General features: G+C 52.4%; 1 protein-coding gene and 1 long non-coding RNA gene across 7 annotated transcripts in view; one reads left to right on the top strand and one right to left on the bottom strand.

Annotated features, from left to right (window-relative positions):
- Shank2 (SH3 and multiple ankyrin repeat domains 2) overlaps positions 1–17,187 on the bottom strand; it is a 503,818-nt gene that overhangs the window by 145,112 nt on the left and 341,519 nt on the right. For all 5 annotated transcript variants that reach the window (XM_063227696.1, XM_063227697.1, XM_063227700.1 and 2 more), the window contains 2 exons: positions 7,264–7,346; positions 5,583–5,707 (listed from right to left, as the gene is read on the bottom strand). In XM_063227696.1, the coding sequence (XP_063083766.1) occupies positions 5,583–5,707; positions 7,264–7,346 (208 nt within the window). The remainder of the gene's footprint in view (positions 1–5,582; positions 5,708–7,263; positions 7,347–17,187) is intronic.
- Positions 7,261–15,317, top strand: LOC111756305 (uncharacterized). Of its 2 annotated transcripts, XR_002790796.2 has the most exons (3): positions 7,261–7,691; positions 9,615–9,824; positions 10,433–15,317. It is a non-coding gene; the product is annotated as an uncharacterized LOC111756305 (long non-coding RNA). The 2 variants fall into 2 exon arrangements; XR_010040168.1 differs by having other exon boundaries at positions 9,615–15,317.

Consider the following 17,187-nt stretch of genomic DNA (forward strand, 5'->3'; position numbering starts at 1 on the left):
TGGGTGGATATGATCTGCAGCCTACATTACATCTTCCAAATCCCATCCTGTCAAGGGCTGGCCTAGGAAACATTCCGTGACGTACTCCCAACATCTCTGAGGAGGACGCCAGGGCATCTGTCTTAGCATCCTTGCTTCAATACAACCTCTTCTAGTGCAAGTATTTAATATGAGGGAAAAGTAATTAGCACACCTAAGCATTGCTTTTCAAGGATGAAGGATATTGCTGCCTGCCTTAATTGCAAAGGAAAACCTATTTAGGGAAATTAACACAAACCGAGATTGGCCACTTCAGGGCTAAGAAAACAATCACAAAAACCATAGGAGTCTTCCCAGCCCTACCTCCAGTTGCCAGGAAAGGACCCAGGAAGATAATTAACACCTAGAAAGTTTTACCTCCGGACTAGGGCCACTGGCCTGGCTGAGGAAGCCAGGACAGCCCTCCCTAGTGTTGGGTGGCCTTTTTCTATGAAATATTTTTCTATTTACAAATTAGTACTTGTCAAAAAATTAGTACTGTAGAAAATCTAAGACATAGAACAGTGTGGAAAAAGAAAACAGCACAACCTCATCGCTCTAGGAGTTAATACATCCTTTTTTCTCTGTACCTAGATTTTTTGCAGGGTGGTATTCTTTGCACGATATTATTGGTTCTGCATTTCTCATAAAATATAATGCAGCAATTTCCTATCAGTATTAAGAACTCCTTGTAGGAATAATTTTTAATGTTTTCTCATGAATCCACAGCAGATGTTTGCTGTACCCTTAACCGTTTCCCTTTGTTCTCTCCCTGCTGCCAACTCTCTTTCTAAAATTTATTTGAATATTTTTGCTTCCCTGTGATCTCGACCCGCTTTTTAGACAATTCCCTTAGGATGGATTCCTGGATGTAAACCCCAGCTCGATTGTAGGGTTCCTGTTACACACTGTTGCACTGATTTCTACAAGTTTATGGCAATTGATTCTTTTACCTGGCAACATGGGAGTATGTTACCAGCAATGGGTACTATAATTTAATAAAAGTATTAATTCAAAAATAAAAGTCAGCAGCGTATGCTTTGTTTATTTCCTTACCCTCTGCCCATTTCTACATCAAGCCCATCAAAGTCTGTCCGGATCTTGAACTGGGCATAACATGATGTGGTCAGGTGGCAGGCTAGGATCCCAGCATCTCACCTTATCAGCTATAAGACCATGGGTAAGTGATGTGACCTCTCTGTACCTCAGTTTCCTCTTCTATAAAATGGGGGTGACAACAGATTTATAGGGTCGCCATGTGAACTAGATGGGTCAGTGCAGGCTTGGCAGATACACCCTCATTGGCTATAAATAAGGAAAGGGCCTTTGGGTTAGTCATTGCAAATACTGTTTGATCTCAGATGTTTATTGCTGAGTTGCTTTATGAACATTTCTTGAGATCAAGGATATTTTAGTAACTCAAGGAAAAAAAAAAATCTTAGGTTTCCATATGGGAAACCTGTGGGAAAAACCATTGATCCTACCACCAGATTAGTGCAGTTCTGCTTCTAGTTGGGACTCAGAGATGTAGGTTAGCATGACAAATGAACCTCATTCAGGCTAGTGGGACATCATCTTGCCTGCTACAGGACTCTGTGGCTTTACCCTGGCTTTCTAAAAGCACAGCTGCTCTGACTTCCACCCTCCAGCTCTGAGCAAGCCAGCAGGGGCTGGCAATCAGGTTTCCACATGGCTCACAGGCCTCAGGTGATTCTGATCCCCAGCTGGGTCCCAGGAAACGAGGCCCAGGCAACCCTGAAGGACTTGCAAGTGACACAACATGCCAGGTCTCCTGAGTGACTCCACACACAGCCCCCACGCATAAATGTTCACACCTTATCCATGACTTTGCTTAACTTTTGGGACTGACCTCTGACCTCTTTTTCTAGGTCTTCTGGGAGTAGGGAGATCTGATCAAGATAATCTCAAAGCCTCCCTACTCCCTACTGCCAGAAAACTGTCCAAAGCTGATTCAACCTGGAAACTTTGGTGTCTTCAACTCCTATTATCGTGAAATACGCTGTGGGAGGAACTTCCTGCTGTGGACAGACAAGCTCACCCTGAACCCTCCCATAGCCTCTGGAAACTCTCTGGCCATTTGTTTCCAGGCTGTTTGACATTTCCACCAGGAAGGCTCAGTGACACAGCCTAGGGGATTCCAGCAATGAGCTGATCTGAAGATGGTAAATATGATTAGGTCTCCACATCCACGGGGTCTGTTTCTACCCATTCTACCAAATGTGGGTGGCAATTTTTTTTTTTTTTTTGGTCTTTTTCGTTTTTACCGGTACCAGGGATCGAACTCACGACTGCCTGCTTGCAAGGCAGGCGCTTATGCCGCTGAGCTAATTTCCCAGTCCCCGGCAAATATTTTTTTAAATTTGCCTTTGCATTAAGCATGTGCAGAATTTTTTTCCTTGTCATTATTCCTTAAATATAGTATCACAACTACTTACAAAGCACTTACACTGTATAAGGTATGTGAAGTAATCTAGAAATGATTTAAATGGTACACAAATATATGCGGGTAATACAAATATTAAACTGTTTTATATGAGGGATTTGAGCAATCTCAGACTTTGGTTCCATTGGGGGTCCCAGAGCCAGCCCCCTGTGCATGCTCATGGAAGACAGTACACCAATCTGCAGAGCAAATGTCCTTATCACAGGGACACACTCATCCTCTCTGCCCACCTCGGAGATGTTTCATGACAACTGAACTCACACTCTGACACCTCTCTGTCTCAATGTAATTCCTACATTGAAAACAGCCATTTACAGGGAACTTTACTCAAAGTTTTGATTTTGGTGGGAGCGGGGAAGGTAGTCAACAAAGAAGCAACAACTACAACAAAACAAATTTCCCAAATGCTTCAGCCGGGGTGGGGGAAGAAAGAAGGAAATTCTAGAAAGCGAATACCCAGGAAGATCACGCACCCCAGGAAACCCTTCACTGTGGGATGTGACTTGGAGCAGGATGGCAATGTCAGGGTGCTCTGACAAAGTTAAAGATGGAAAAATGAAGTAATGCGGAAGGGTTGAAAAGCCAGCATTCACTTCAAAAGTGGCCCGTTGGTCCAAAGGTGCAAACCACAGCATGCATTTTTAGAGAAAAAATAAAATGTCTGACATACTTTTGAAATTCTTTCAAACAGAGCAAAAAGAACCCTTGCCTGGGGGGATGGGGGAAATGAAGGATGCATGCTGGCCCTTTGGGTAGCTTTTCCCATGGAGACCACAGCCTCCCAGGGAGCTCAGGAAACCCCAGACTCATGCCCACATGGACAGCGGATGTGGTAAGCAAGAGTCTATTTAAAACAATCCCTCCAAGGTCAGCTTTTCATAGAGAATGCAGAAAAATTGTGGGAAGAAATAAATCTCTCTAAGGCAATAAATTATTTTAATATTCCAGCAGTGAAATCCAGTAGCTAGGAAAATAACTCAATGGGGATTTTCAGTCTTCAATCTAACTAAGCACCTACTGCGGGTGTTCAGAGTCCCATCAAGCTAGGTTGGGGAATGAACTGGGAGGAGCCTGGCCTTCCACTCTATCGCTGTCAGTGTACAACCTGAAGCAGGCGGCCTGCTGGGACATGTTTGTGGAAAGCTCAACTCTCCCCTGGGTCACATGTGACATCTTAACCCTGCCACAGACCTCAGGTATCTCTAGCAGTGTTCCTAGAATCCTGAAATCCAGAGGTTCCCCAGAATTGAAAGCCTGCTCTAAAATGGCAAATACATTTGCATATCAGAGGTTAAAATCAATGTCAAAGGAGGTTTGATAAGCGAAGGCCAGCAACTCCTGATGCTTCAAATGCTTGTGAGGCTTTAGTGGGACAGGACGGGGTGTCCCCTCTTTGGTCAGTCTAGGTGCGCGCAGCAACACCTGCTCAGCCAGTAGTGTACCAGCGGCACGCACGCCTCCCAGGCCAAGTTCCTTGACGGACCGGCTTATCCAGGAAACAATCCAATGAGCTGAACAAGGCATCTGCTTGAGCATCTGCAGCCCTCATTTATTATTAAAAGCCAAGAACAGCACCACTGTGTCAGTCCACCGGGGCCCTTTCTCTGCCACCCCCACACACTCAGAGACCCCAGGCTTGCCTCCCCACCCAAGGCCACACCCCCTTGGTCTCTGTCTCCTTCTTTCTCTCACACACAGGAAGGGGATTTACATCACAACTGCATCCTACAGATGATGATTCAACCTAGTCTCTGCATTTTTATGAGGGTTACAAACCGAATTAACCCACGGAGCTGCAGTGGGCTCCCGGCTCCACCATTCTGGAGGTGCATCTGACAGTTTCAACACACAAGAACCAGAATTAGCTCGATTCTCACCCAAATCGGGCTCTGATTGGTCAAGGCTAATTTAAATCTGTCTTTTCAGGAAATGATATGAGAGCAACATGAGACACTTGGAATAAGTTAGCACACCTTCTCCCCCCCTACCTGGCTTTCTCTTCCCCGATACGATCTTCCCTCTGGGTTCCCATTCCCTCTTAAGAGACTTGTGATCATTAGCAAAGTCACAACCCGAAAGTTTAGACACATGAGAAAATGACTTCAAGTGGCCATCCCACTGGGGCCAGAACATGATCTCTTCCTTCGTAGAGTGCATGCGTGTCCATCTAGCTAGACCTCCTCTCCATTCCTTCTACCTGTGCATGGATTTCTGACACACAGGAAGCAGGGCTCAGGTTAGCACTGAGGAAACACTGTCCCAGAAATGTGAACTCCCAATGAGGACTATTCTACCAGAGCTTTTAGAAAGAATTTTTTGCCAACCATATCCTCTCAGCTTTCATATTTCCAAAGAGCAACACTTTCCTTTGGACCAAGATATTAAATCCCCAGAGGGGCAACATTCACATGTGCTGGGAATTCAGGCACCTTCTACATTCCAAATTCAATTACATGTGAAGCTCGTGGGTCACAGACACCAACATCCAATGGATTCTTTAAATGCAGACGAAGTTCCTTCCTTCCAGGTGCTACCAAAAGCTTTCAATCACCTGCATACCAAAGCTGTTTTTGTGCAGTCTACTCCACCTACCCACTTTGGCCCATGTCACTTGGTCTTTGAAGACTATCACCCATCCAATGACTGCAAATCCACCAACTCTGAGCCACCAGTCACAGACCTGGTGTCAGTAAATGATACATTGGGCTTTCTGGCTAGCCCTTAGGACCTAGCAGTGGGCGATGATTCCTCTTGGTGGCTATTTATAGAGTCACAACTAAACCACCCACAGATCCACACATGTCTTCAACATCATGGCAACCACATCTCTTTTTTCTACCTTCTACTTCAAGACCAATGGCCAAGTTCCACATACACTTCCTCCTTCCAGAGAAGTAGAGCCAAAGCCTCAGAGTCAATTCAAACACCAGACCATAGGAAGTAGCATCCACAGGGTGCAGAGTCATGCAGCACAACTCTACGGTCGCCCCCATGAGCATTCTAGCTCACTCACTGTAGTTGTGCCACCATGACCGTGACCCCTTCCCAGGTGAGAGTCGGCGCTCTCCCCAAGTGAGTGACACAAACACTGCATCCCTACCTCAATCAAGAAGTCCCCGGTCCTCAGTCCAGCTTGCCATGCCACCCCGCCTTCATCCACAGATTCCAGGTACTGTAGGGCTGGGAATGCCGGCGTTGGAGTGAATTCTTCAATGGGGGTGTCAGCTGGGAAGATAAAGAGCACCTCATCAGAAGCCTCATAGATGTTTTCCAAGTTAGCTGTCCTGCCTCCCCTGGGCTGCCCTGGGAAGAGGTGGATCCCTGTGTCTCCTGCTGGAAGAGATTGTCCATGCCAACTCTCCTCAGGGAAGGACTTGAGAATCACATTTCTGGTCACTGCTAACTCAAACCACGAAGCCACCTGCATGTTGGTGTTACCATCATGCTTCTGGGCCTTTTCACTGAAACCACAGAACAACGTGCTCTGCAGTACATGTCTACACGCCTGTCATTTTCTTTAAAAGCATCAGTGACTAAACATTTTCAGTTCTAAAAATGGAAAAGTTCCTCCTATACCACACAGAGCTAGAGAAATGCCATACTGAACCACTTGCCAATTTTAAATTTACGTAGACTGGGACCAAGGGGGATTCAACTTGAAACACAGATGCAACAGAATGCTGACCCAGTTGGGTGGCCATCGATTTGGAATCTGCCCATGACTCCTTTGCACTGGGAGCCTGGCTGGCTGTGACCACCTTGGAACCAGCATGCATGGCAAGGCTGGACCTCAGTGGAGCAAGGCTTGGCTTCTGGAGCCCACATGGCTGTCAAGCACAACTCCAGGGCAAGAGGATAACCTTCTTGGTAGTCATGAAAGGCCAGGGGTGAGCTGTGAATATGGAGATGCCTGGTAGTGGGAGGAAGAGGACATCACACAGATGGGCCTGGACTTGTACAGGGAACAGAGGGACAGACTCGGCTTCTCTCTGCACAGATCATCGTGGAGCTGCCTGGGCTGAAGGCAGATGGGCCCACCAGCCAGGAAGGAAGCTCTCTCTACACAGGTGCAGAACTCTACCGCAGCACAGAGGCTCCAGGATGAAACTTCCACATGGCTGACCCCCACACATGCAGTGGGCAGTTGTCTCCTCTCACGAGGGGTGATGCCATTCTGTCTTATTTGGAAGGGAGGCCCTCACATAAAGGGCATGTGGTGGGTACACTGCCATGGACCGCATCGCAGAGCCTCCCACCATAGGCCATGGGATGTATGTGATGCCAGCTCAGTCCCTCTGTGGCAGAGGGGACCATCTTGCCACCTTTCCATTGCAAAGTCACCTTAGAGGCAGGCACACGGGTGCCGCTACCCTTGGAGCTGAAGCCCACTTCCAAGGCAGGCAGTTTCCCGGCACCTGAAACTCAGGGCTGCTGATTCTGTGCATCTGAAACGAGGAGCTCTGAAGGCAGCCACAGTGTGGCTTAACTAAAGCATGAAACTGATTACCCCCATGATTAAAGCAAGGTGGGGGGGAGCGTGTTCCGACCAATGCCGTGTATAGCAAATTAAAAATATGCCTAAAGTAAGCCCTGATGTTTTCTGAGGCAGGCAGAACAGTAAAGAGCACTGTTGTCTAGCAACCGAGTGCCCTTAGGAAAATGCTTATTTAATGCTTATTTCCAAGCAGGGGGAATGTTCCTCATACAGGAGTGTACACACACACACACACACACACACACACACACACACACACGACATGTGAACGCACCCAGGCTCTTACCTTTTGCCCCTCGGAGCACAAACCCGAAGCCCTCATTGTCCTTCTTCTGTAGGACCACTGTCTTCTCCTCGATGATGCAGTCACTGTAGAGAGAATTCCGGGGATAGCGACCATTATTGTAACCCGTCATCATCACGGTGGCTGCTCCTCCGCCGGGGACGTTCATCATCATAGCCAATTAATCACCCAGCTCCCGGATCGGATCCCGGCAGCATGGAGGAGCCTGGGCGGCAGCGAGGTGCAGGCGGAGCTGGGGGGGCTAACGGGATAGGCGAGCGGGGCACAATGGGATGTGGAAGGGGGGGGCGGGCGGCGCAGGAGCCAGCCGGGGGAAGGAGGCAGGCATGCTGGAGAGGCTGCCGGGCTGCTGAGCGGCAGCTCAAGGCACCCGGGGGCCGGCCAGGACGCCGCCGCTGAGAGCAAAGAAAGTAAGTGGCCCGGGTGGTGGCGGCGGCGGTGGCAGCAGCAGCGTCGTGAATGAGCTCCCCCCGCCTGCCTCGGCCAGATGCATCTTCCAGGGAAGCGGAATGAAATCAGCCTGAGGAGAAATGAGGCAGCAGTTTTGTTTGGCTTTTTCTTGAAGGGGCTTAAAAAGAAAATCAGATTCTATGTGCTCAGGCAGCGCGTGAGCCAGTGGCAGGCGCGGGTGACACAGGGACCTGGGCGCTGCATCCCGCGCTCCCTCCTCTAGTCCTTGGGAAGGTGGTGTGCGGCAGGCAGGAGCCCCCACAGTCATCTGATGAGCCCACAGCGCGACCGCGGTAGCTGCCTGAGCGTCATCCCGCGCAGAGAATCCGCAGGCTGGGCTGGCGGCAGGCAGGGCGGGGGAGCGGCCAGCGTGGTGCCTCCCATGGCCACAGCTAGGGACTTCTGACCAGCAAGCGGGGCTCTGGGCAGAAGCAGGCAGGTCATTTCAGTCCTACCGAAGCCTCTGAGGCCAGTGGCCTGCTTTTTAGGAGGGTGGATTGCTGGGGACAGGGAATGGAGGGCAGGTGGTGTGCCCCCTGCAACGAGAGCCACACTATTTGCCTCTTGGCACAGTGTTTCTTTTTAAAAGAAAGAAACTGAAAAAGCCCCAACTTTGTTTTACCTGCAAAGCCTCCTCTCATTCTAAAAGAACTCCACCCTGTGACTGTCCACACCCAGGGGCACGCACAGGTGTACTGGATACAAGCAGGCTGCCCTGTGGGTCCCAGGACCTGGCTAACCTGCTGTCCTGCCCTGCCCTGTCTTCTGGGTGGCCCGCTGAGGGGACCTGAGACACAACCCCTGTCCCACCAGCATGGGTGCTGCCTGAAGTAACTCAGGAGCCACTGGAGGAGGGAGCAGGGAGAAAGGGAGAGAGGTCTTCTGCAGGGTCCCAGGGGGCTGGTGTGGGGGGATCTGGTGTACAGAGAGAGGGCACCATGGGCTGCAGATGCTCCCATCTCAGTGAGGGCTGGGGACCCCAGGCAGAGGAAGGGGGTAAGGAGCTGCCGGCTCCTCTTCCTGGCCCCACACTTGCTGCCTTGGGCAGCACATGGCCCAGCGCTCAGTGGCGGGTCACAGTGCAGCAGTTATGGACTGGGAGCCCCCAGGGAGTGGAAGGACGGGGCAAGTGTCTGTGACTGGCTGGAGTTCACTGGATGGGGTTCAGGCAGCCCCTCAAAGTGCTCATTGTACAGATGAGGCAAGAGAGCTCTGGAGTGGTTGGGGACATAACAGAGTGTATCCCCCACACCAGCTGCACCAGAGGATCATACAAAGGACATGCGTGACCCTGCCTCCCAGTGGGATGGTGCCGCTCCGCTCAGCAGGGCAGACCTGGTAGTCATGACCCATTACAGGGTCTGAAATACGGCAGGCAACTGTGGTCCGCAGCTCTTGTTCTGTAGTGGAGATGCTGCCAAATGCAGGGAGTCCAGCTCTGGGGAAGTCGGCCACCAGCCTGAAGCCCTCCGGACTCAACCTGCACCCCACCCTCACCTCCTGCTCAGGGCCACTGGACAAGGCTAGGGACAGTCAAGGGTCCAGGGCACTAGAAACCCACAGGCAGGGACCACAGCCATTCTGACATTAGCAGTGACAGGGTCTCTGGTTCCTTGTCTCACAAACCCATAGGTAGCGAGGCCAGGCCGGGCCTCTCAGTATTGCTGTGGTTGGAGACAGCCACTCCCACAGTGGTGTGGTTAGCAGGAAAACCCCAGGGCCCTTTAACTGCTGCCAGTAGTGGAGCAGGCTGGCAGCCAGCCAGGTCCTGGCAGCCACAGGGGACAGGAGGGAGAGGGGGCTCTTCTGCCATGGCTTAGGGGTCCTGGGGAGCTGCTGCTGAGACTGCCTCACATGACTCCCTTTCCACCTGGGTCCTGCAGACACCCTGCTGCCAAAGCCAAGGGAAGCATGCTGGTCTCCTGCACGCCCTTCTGCTGGGAGCTGCAGAGGCCAGCAGCCCAAGACCCTTGAAGGATGAGAGCCCACCCAAGACACCAAGCCCACTGCCCCGTGCTCTGCTTGGAACTGGGTGACATCTGGATCCGGGACAGGGATATATTCTCAGCACACGTCACCTGTTTGATTTAAAGGTACTCAGACACTATCCTCCCACACAGCCTATGCTACTCCCTGGCAGCTGTCCCCTCAACACGCACTTCTTCAGGCCAGTGGGATTGCCCAGCATGTGGTGTAGGTGCCAGCCTGGGCCCCGAAGAGCTTGGTTCAAAGCCCAGCTGTGCTCTGTCCCAAAGGTCACCATGAACTTCAAACTTGAGATGCCTGCTCTGCAAAATGAGAGTAACCATAGTCCAGGCCAGGAGTGCACAAAGTGATCCCCCAACTCATGCCCTAAAGTCACCTCTGCAGCATGTGTGAATCAAATCAGAGATGACATGCAGGACCAGCATATGCCAACCCCTCATCATGATGTGTCTTCTTGTGGGGACATCACCCATCTCTCTGCCACCCAGGCCAAAGCCTGCCTGGTCATTCCTGACCTGTCCTGGGAACCTTTTAGCCCCACCTGTGACTGCTATCCTGCCTGCACTGGGATAGCTCTGTCCTCTGTGTCAGTGAAGAGCCAGGTCCTCAGGCTCTGACACCAGGAAGAACCGTCCCTATCCTTCTATCCTTACACCATTTCGGATCCTGAAGAGCCCGCCCCAACTGTCATGACCTCCATTCCCTGTGTTCACAGATGCACCTTGGGTTTGGATGGACCTTCAGCTGTTCATCAGCTGGGCTGATCAGAGCCTCAGTTTCCCCCCACAAGGAGGATGAAAGTCTAGAAGGAGCCAATGAGTCAACACTCAGAAGCACCCCCTTGACAGGCCTTGGAACTTTGTCACAGGGGAGCTGTGGTCCTTAGCACACACACCATGGATTCTTCTGCGCTGTCATCCAGAAGCAAATGTCCCTGTCTCCAAGGGACCTGAGCTCATGCAGGTACTGATCTTGCCTTGTGATTCACCCCCAAATTCCCCCACAGACAAAGTGGAATGGTACAGACCCAAGGTATAGATTGAGCACATCACAGGACAAGTGAGTGACCGTGACCAAGGACCACTGTAGGACTTCCAGGAGAGGAAGACTGGGATGGCCCTCAGGTCTTAGTGGAAGCCAGATGGCAGGTTTTATGAAGCACAGAGGAGTGCCCACTGCATGCGGCAGGCTAGGCCCAGGAAGCCAGAGAGGAGAGAGGATGCGGCCCAGGTCCTCAGCACATGCCTGGACTTTTGCACAAGTCCTTGAGCCAGAGGCCACCCTGTAGCTGGGGACTCTCCAGATGTGGTCCAAACTCTGTGTCACTGGGCCACATCAGCGGCACCTGCCACCCCACATGCTGTCCCGGGGAGCCTCACTCACTCCTCTTCTGGGGCCCTTCTTCCCCACCTATGAATGACCCCGTGTCTGAAGCAGTCACAGCGAACATCTGGGAAACAAAAATCATGGCAACTCTTCTGTGAATCACGTGATACAACATCTACCTGCAGCTGTGGGCTGAACAAAAGCATGAGCCAGCAGTGCCTTCTTCAAATGTTTCTGAGTAGGGTGGGGGACTCTAACAAACACACCTGCCTGTGTCAACTTCTGGAGCTGTGGAAAGGGAAGGGGTGGGCACCCAGTAATGCTCGGTATAGCTGCACAGCTTGTATGCAGTGTAGCTACAGAGAACATGACCCACAGCTAGGCCACTGTACTTTATCATGGTCCTGTGGGCACAGATGGACAGAAAGCATCTTGAGGGAAGGGCAGATCCTTTTTCCTAGTCACAGTAATATGGGAAAGAGGCCATCAGCCACCATGGAGAACAAAGAGGTGTCCACACAGGAGACACACCCTACCTTGCCGACAGCTACACATGGAAAGTCCCTTGGGAGCCACAGATAGAGCCCACTAGCAGTGTCCACCCTCCATCCAACAGTCCCACTTCCTGCCCCTGGAAAGAGCTGACTGAATACACCCAGAGCAACTAGCAACCTGGAGTCGGACAGCTGACTTTTGGGGACTCAGGGTTGCCCTTGCAGTGGCCCTGGAGTCCACACCCCTGTGGCATGCCTGGAGGTGCTCCTGGTGTCCCCCTGGTTGTCCTGTAAGGGGGCCAGTCTGGCCCTCATGGGGAAGATGCTGAGCAGTGTGGGTTGAACAGTGGCCAGGTCCTCAGCCCTGCTCTCTGTGACTGCAACCTTGCTGAGCAGGACATGGTATCTGTAGGGTAGTTAAGGATCTTCAGAGGAGAGATCACCCTGCATTTAGGGAGGACCCTGTAATCATCTGTGACTTGTCCTGATAAGGCAGAGGCAGAGGGAGGTTGAGACAGAGAGGGAAGTGACATGACCACAAGTCGGGATCACCTAGCTCCACAGGCGCTGGCCCAACACTCAGGAGGCAGAGAACGTCCCCCCGCCCTGCTGTCCCCGAGAGGGAGGGGCCTGGTCTCCCTCTGACCTCAGACTTCCGGCTGTGGGCTGTGAAAGGGCTGGCTTAACTGTTGCAAAGTCCCATTTGTGATTTGTCACAGGAGCCAGAGAAACTCATACCCAGGCTGGGTGGGGAGAGAAACACACAGAACAAATTAAAAGGACGCAGTGTTAGAGGACCATAGCCTGGGAGGCTTTCCGGGGGTGGGGGTGGGGGTGCAGGTATCCCTAGGAGTACGTGGACTGGGGACTGGGGTGGGACAAGGGAAGGATGGCAGTGCAGCCAACAGGGAGCAGCCACGATGTGCAGAGGTGGTGGGCTGACCGCACAGCCACCTGCACACCAGGGAGGACCATGGGGACCTGGCTGGGCAGCGAGATATGTACATGCAGGCATCAGCACACCCGTGATGGCTCTGTCTGGTTCCTGGGAAGACAGAGGATAAGAAGACAGCCAGCTCACGGGGCCAAAGAGGACACAAAGGCAATTGTCCCACTTCCTCTCTAGACATTTCCCACTGAGGTCTGAGCCCTGGGTCACGGCCCGGGGCTGACTTGCTAGGAAGCTGGCCCAACACTCATGCTTCCATCTAAAGGACTCAAGGTGGCCCCTTCCCCTGGACCACAACTCTGCAGCTGCTGCTGGGGGCCCACTCATGTTCCCAACAGGCTGCATTTGCTCTCAAGGGGTAAGAATGGCCTGTAGGTGAGGCAGGCTATATCTATGGCTTAGAAAACAGAATCCACCAGCTCTAAAATCTAAAGAACAATAACACAAGGCAGCATCTGAAGAAGTGTCTATGGGGTTCTGCACAGGGCGGCACCACCCTTGTTAAGCTGAGTCTCTGTAAATATTATTCCAATCGCGTGTGAAAATCACTTGTAAGTCCCGGATCTCCCACTGGAAGATTCCTTCAACAGATCAATGGCTGCTCAGACACAACGGCTGCCGTAAACTGCTCGCAGGCAGGGTTCAAAGGCGAAGGCATCCAAACCATGTCTGGAGGTTTTTTTTTAATGGCAAAGAGGTATGTTCATTACGGCCCACATGGATATGGCCTGGCTATTGCCCAGCTATGTTGAATACTACCTGATCTGGACTGATGCTGCTAGAAGTCAGGGTGCAAGTCCCACAGAGACAGGGCCATGATAACTGGGGAGAGCCAGGGAGGACTCCCTGTGTGTGGTGCATTTGTAGTTCCTGAAAGTACCGCCCCTGAGCAGGTGGTGAGACCCACGTCCCTCAGGGCAGGGAGCAGAAGCCGGGGAACAGCTCCCTAAATCACTCTCCTGAAACCACCTCTCAGTGGCAGGAACTAGAGCACTATTAGAAAGAGGAGTCCCCAGGGAGCTGCGGTAGCAGGGATGTCCTAGAAACTTTCGGGCTCTGCCAATCAGGAAGATGAGGCTGAGCAGAGAGCTGTCAACTCTCCGGCAGGGGGTTGGGGTGCCGGGGTGGGGGATCAACAAGTGCCCAGCTTGGCAGAGATGTGCCAGCTTGGGCCCTTTGGCTGCCATGTGCGGGCGGCTGGCCCAGCTCACTGTGGCAGAGGCAGCTGCCAGGTGGCACAGAGGGCTGCTCCATGGGTGGGGAGGGTGGCCTTGTCCTTGGAAGGCCTGGCAGGCTGCTGGTGGACAGGAGGGGTTCCCCAGTCATGTGTCACCTTGGCCACACACGCTGCTGCTCCAGCAGCCTGCTTCCTGCTTCCTGGTGGGACATTACTTGGTTTTGTCCCCATCCTCTGTCATGACACACAGGGAAATTAAACCCCACACCTGGCCCATCATGCTCAGAGTGCTGCCCCAGCGAGGCTGCTCCTGGCAGTGTATGTTGTCTGTCCACCTGTGGGAGGTCACAAATGTGGGCTGGCCACTCATGGGCGAAGCTGCTGTTGGCTGCCGGGAACCACCCTTGCTGGACAAACAAAAGAGGCGTCTTCCACACCAGAGGATGACGGGCTTGACCCACATGGCCCGCGTACGCCCACCCCGTGGAGATGTGCGCTTGAAGAAGCTGTTTCTCAAATCGGCAATTATGAAAACACCCCACCCAGTGGTTATTACGACCATTTTCCTCCTCATTGCTAACGTGATAAGCGATACGAGTTTTTCCTAATAGAAACAATAATGTGAGAAGAACTTGCTTCAAATTAAATTGTCTCATTACTCTGTAATAAATCACCCACAAGTGTTTCCTGAGCGCCACCAGATGGGTTACCTGCCAAGAGAGAGTGGCGGAGGAGACAAACGCAGACCTGACATGCACGCCTTGCAGGAATCGAGGAGATGGGGCCGCCCGCAGAGACCAGGGTGGGCGTGGGCTTGGAGGGAATTGGCCACTTTGGCCCCTGCAGGCCCAGGGGTGGGTCTCACTTTCCCAAACCAGTCTGTGACCCTGGCCGAGTCACAGAACCTTGCTTGGGATCAACACTCTCACCTGCAGATGAGGAGCCGGGGCGGCCCTGACCCAGCCCCTGGACCCAGCCTGAGGACAGCATATGTGAGAGGCCCTGGCCCAGGATCTGGCCCCAGGAAAGCACCCCTTCACTGCACACCGTACACTGTGAACCCGGCTCCCTGGGGGATGTGGGATGTGGATGTGTGACTGGGAGCATCCCAGGTGCCCTTCCTTACAAGGCGACATCTGGCATGCATATTTTGTGCAGCAGGACACCCGTGTGGGTCACATTGCAAGAACGAGGCGATCCCTATGTTGTGTGGCAGAAGGGAGCAGAAGCGAGGCGGAGAGAGGCTGGGAGGGAGCGGGGCCTGGAGGCCTCATAGCTTCCCCAGCTTGAGGGCTGGAGATCCTGCCTGGGTGCCCTCCGAGGAGCCACTGCTGGAGTGAGCAACAGCTGGAAGGTGTCACAGAGGGGCGGAGAGCTCAGCTCTGCAGGGCAAAGGTCTGTGCTCATGGAAGCAGGACACAGACCACCCAGGTGTGCCCCTACTGTGGAACTGGTGCCAAGGTGCATCCTCCTCCCCACAGCCACGGGGGCCACTAGCAGCAGTGCCTGGACAGAGCTGGCATTCTCGCCATCACTGCCCCAACATCTTTCACCTGGGGACCACAAAGCCTGCGATGAGTCTTCCCTGAATTCATGCTATCATTTCAAACTTTAAATCAGATTGGATCTCCCCTGATTAAAATAGTACAACAAATTCTCCCCTAAATTTGGAACACCCCCCATGCTAATACCCTCTGTGATGTGACCCAGTCCCCCTCTCCTCTAGTCTATTTCCTTTTTCTCTGCCAAACCATGCTCACTTCCACCACAGTGCCTTTGCACAGCCTGTGTTCCTACATATACTGCTGCAGGTATCCACAAGAAATGCCACCATTACCAAGCAGGTGAGTTTAGCTCTCTTCTGGGCCCTGGATTCTTCACTTCTCCTCTCTGCTTTACTTTTTTATCCTTAGCTCCTGTGACTGTCTGAAACTATGACTTGTTTGCTTATTCAGTTGCTCCCTGACTCTCCAGGTCTGGGCCTGCCCACCATGCATGCCGTCACTACTGCTTCTGAAGCAAGGATGCTTGGGAAGATGAAGCCCCTCCCTCCCTATCTCCTCCAGCCACGGCCAGGACCTTCCTGCCTTGGGCATGGGCTAATGCTTCTTTATGCTGGGGACTCAGTGAGCAGCACTGAAGCCCAGTGGGCTGTGAATCCCTGGGTCCCACAGCACCCAGGTCCTATGTAAGACCACTGTCCCTATAGCATCTAACCTGGTGGCCCCAATACCTTCAAGCCGGCTGCTCAGTCAGTTCCCCAGGGGCAGGGTGGACCCTGGAACCTTAGCCTGACTTGGAACAGAGTGTGCTTTGTAAAGGACAACATCCAGGCACATCTGGCCTGGTGTTTTGCTGTGCAAGAAGGAGCTAGTGGTGCCTCTTCCTTCATGTGTTAATTAAAACAACAGGCCAGACCTGCCCCATCTGTCCACCTCAAGGCACGCCCCAAAAGACCACACTGGAGAGGCCACACACAGACTTCCTGGCCCTCTCTGTAAGCCTGGTCCTGTCTTCTCTGGTGTGAACCTCGGGGCCCAGGCTCTGGAGAGAAGGTGGTTCCCGGGGCCGGGAGCTCACTGACCCTGCAGCCCCCAGGCCTCCCCACCCGGATGGCATGAGCTCTAAAGTCAGAGGCTGAGAGAAGCCTGGCCAGGCCTGAGTCAGACAGAAGTGGGCTGTGATTCCCATCCGCCCCCTACTATTGGCCTCTCTCTACTCACAAGGGCCACAGAGGATGGTCACACGCCTCCCAACAGAGGATATGCTCTGAGATGCCATTTGGCAAGTTTGTCATGGTGCAGACATCAGAGAGGGTGCCCTCCCACACACAGGCACCTGATACAGCTGGTGGCCCCTGGCTCACACCCACTCAGTGCGTCACTGTCCTGCACACAGCGGGCCACTATACCTGTGCATCCGAACAGCTCTGACTATAGAATAGGTAGAGTAAGGATCCCAGGGAAAAGGAAATTTCCGACTGCATTATAATCCTTCAGGGCCACTGTCTCAGATGTGGTCTGTTGTTGGTGGAAATGCTATTTTTTCAGCATGTGAGTGTTTTGCTTCATTCCTAAGCGTTGATGCTTAGATAAAAGTTCAGCATTGCCAAAGCGATAATTCTAAAAGCAGGTGAAAGAGACACCCTAGCTGAGCACTTGCATTAAGTTGTTTAAAAGGCCTCTGAACATCTTCTAGCCCAGCAGCTGGGAAATTTTTTCTGCACAGACCCACAGAGTAAACGGCTGGGCTTTGCTGGCAGATCCTGCATCCGGATACAACTTTCCATTCTGCTAATAGGGACACAGAGGCAGCCATGACAGTGTATAGGGGGCGGGGGCTGTGTGCCAATAAAACTTTATTGACAGAAACAGGCCGTGGGCCTGATTTGGACCATGGGTTGCAGTTTCTAAAGCCATGCCCTAAATGTCCTAAAGATACTTGAAAGGACATAAATAACACGTTTGTATATAACAGAAGCTAAGAAAAGTCTTAATTCTCTGGCAGAAGCCATGCTGACATTA

Source organism: Cavia porcellus, unplaced genomic scaffold (genome assembly GCF_034190915.1).
Source record: "Cavia porcellus strain 051 isolate PalLab524CR breed Dunkin Hartley unplaced genomic scaffold, mCavPor4.1 scaffold_17, whole genome shotgun sequence".
NCBI lineage: Eukaryota > Metazoa > Chordata > Mammalia > Rodentia > Caviidae > Cavia > Cavia porcellus.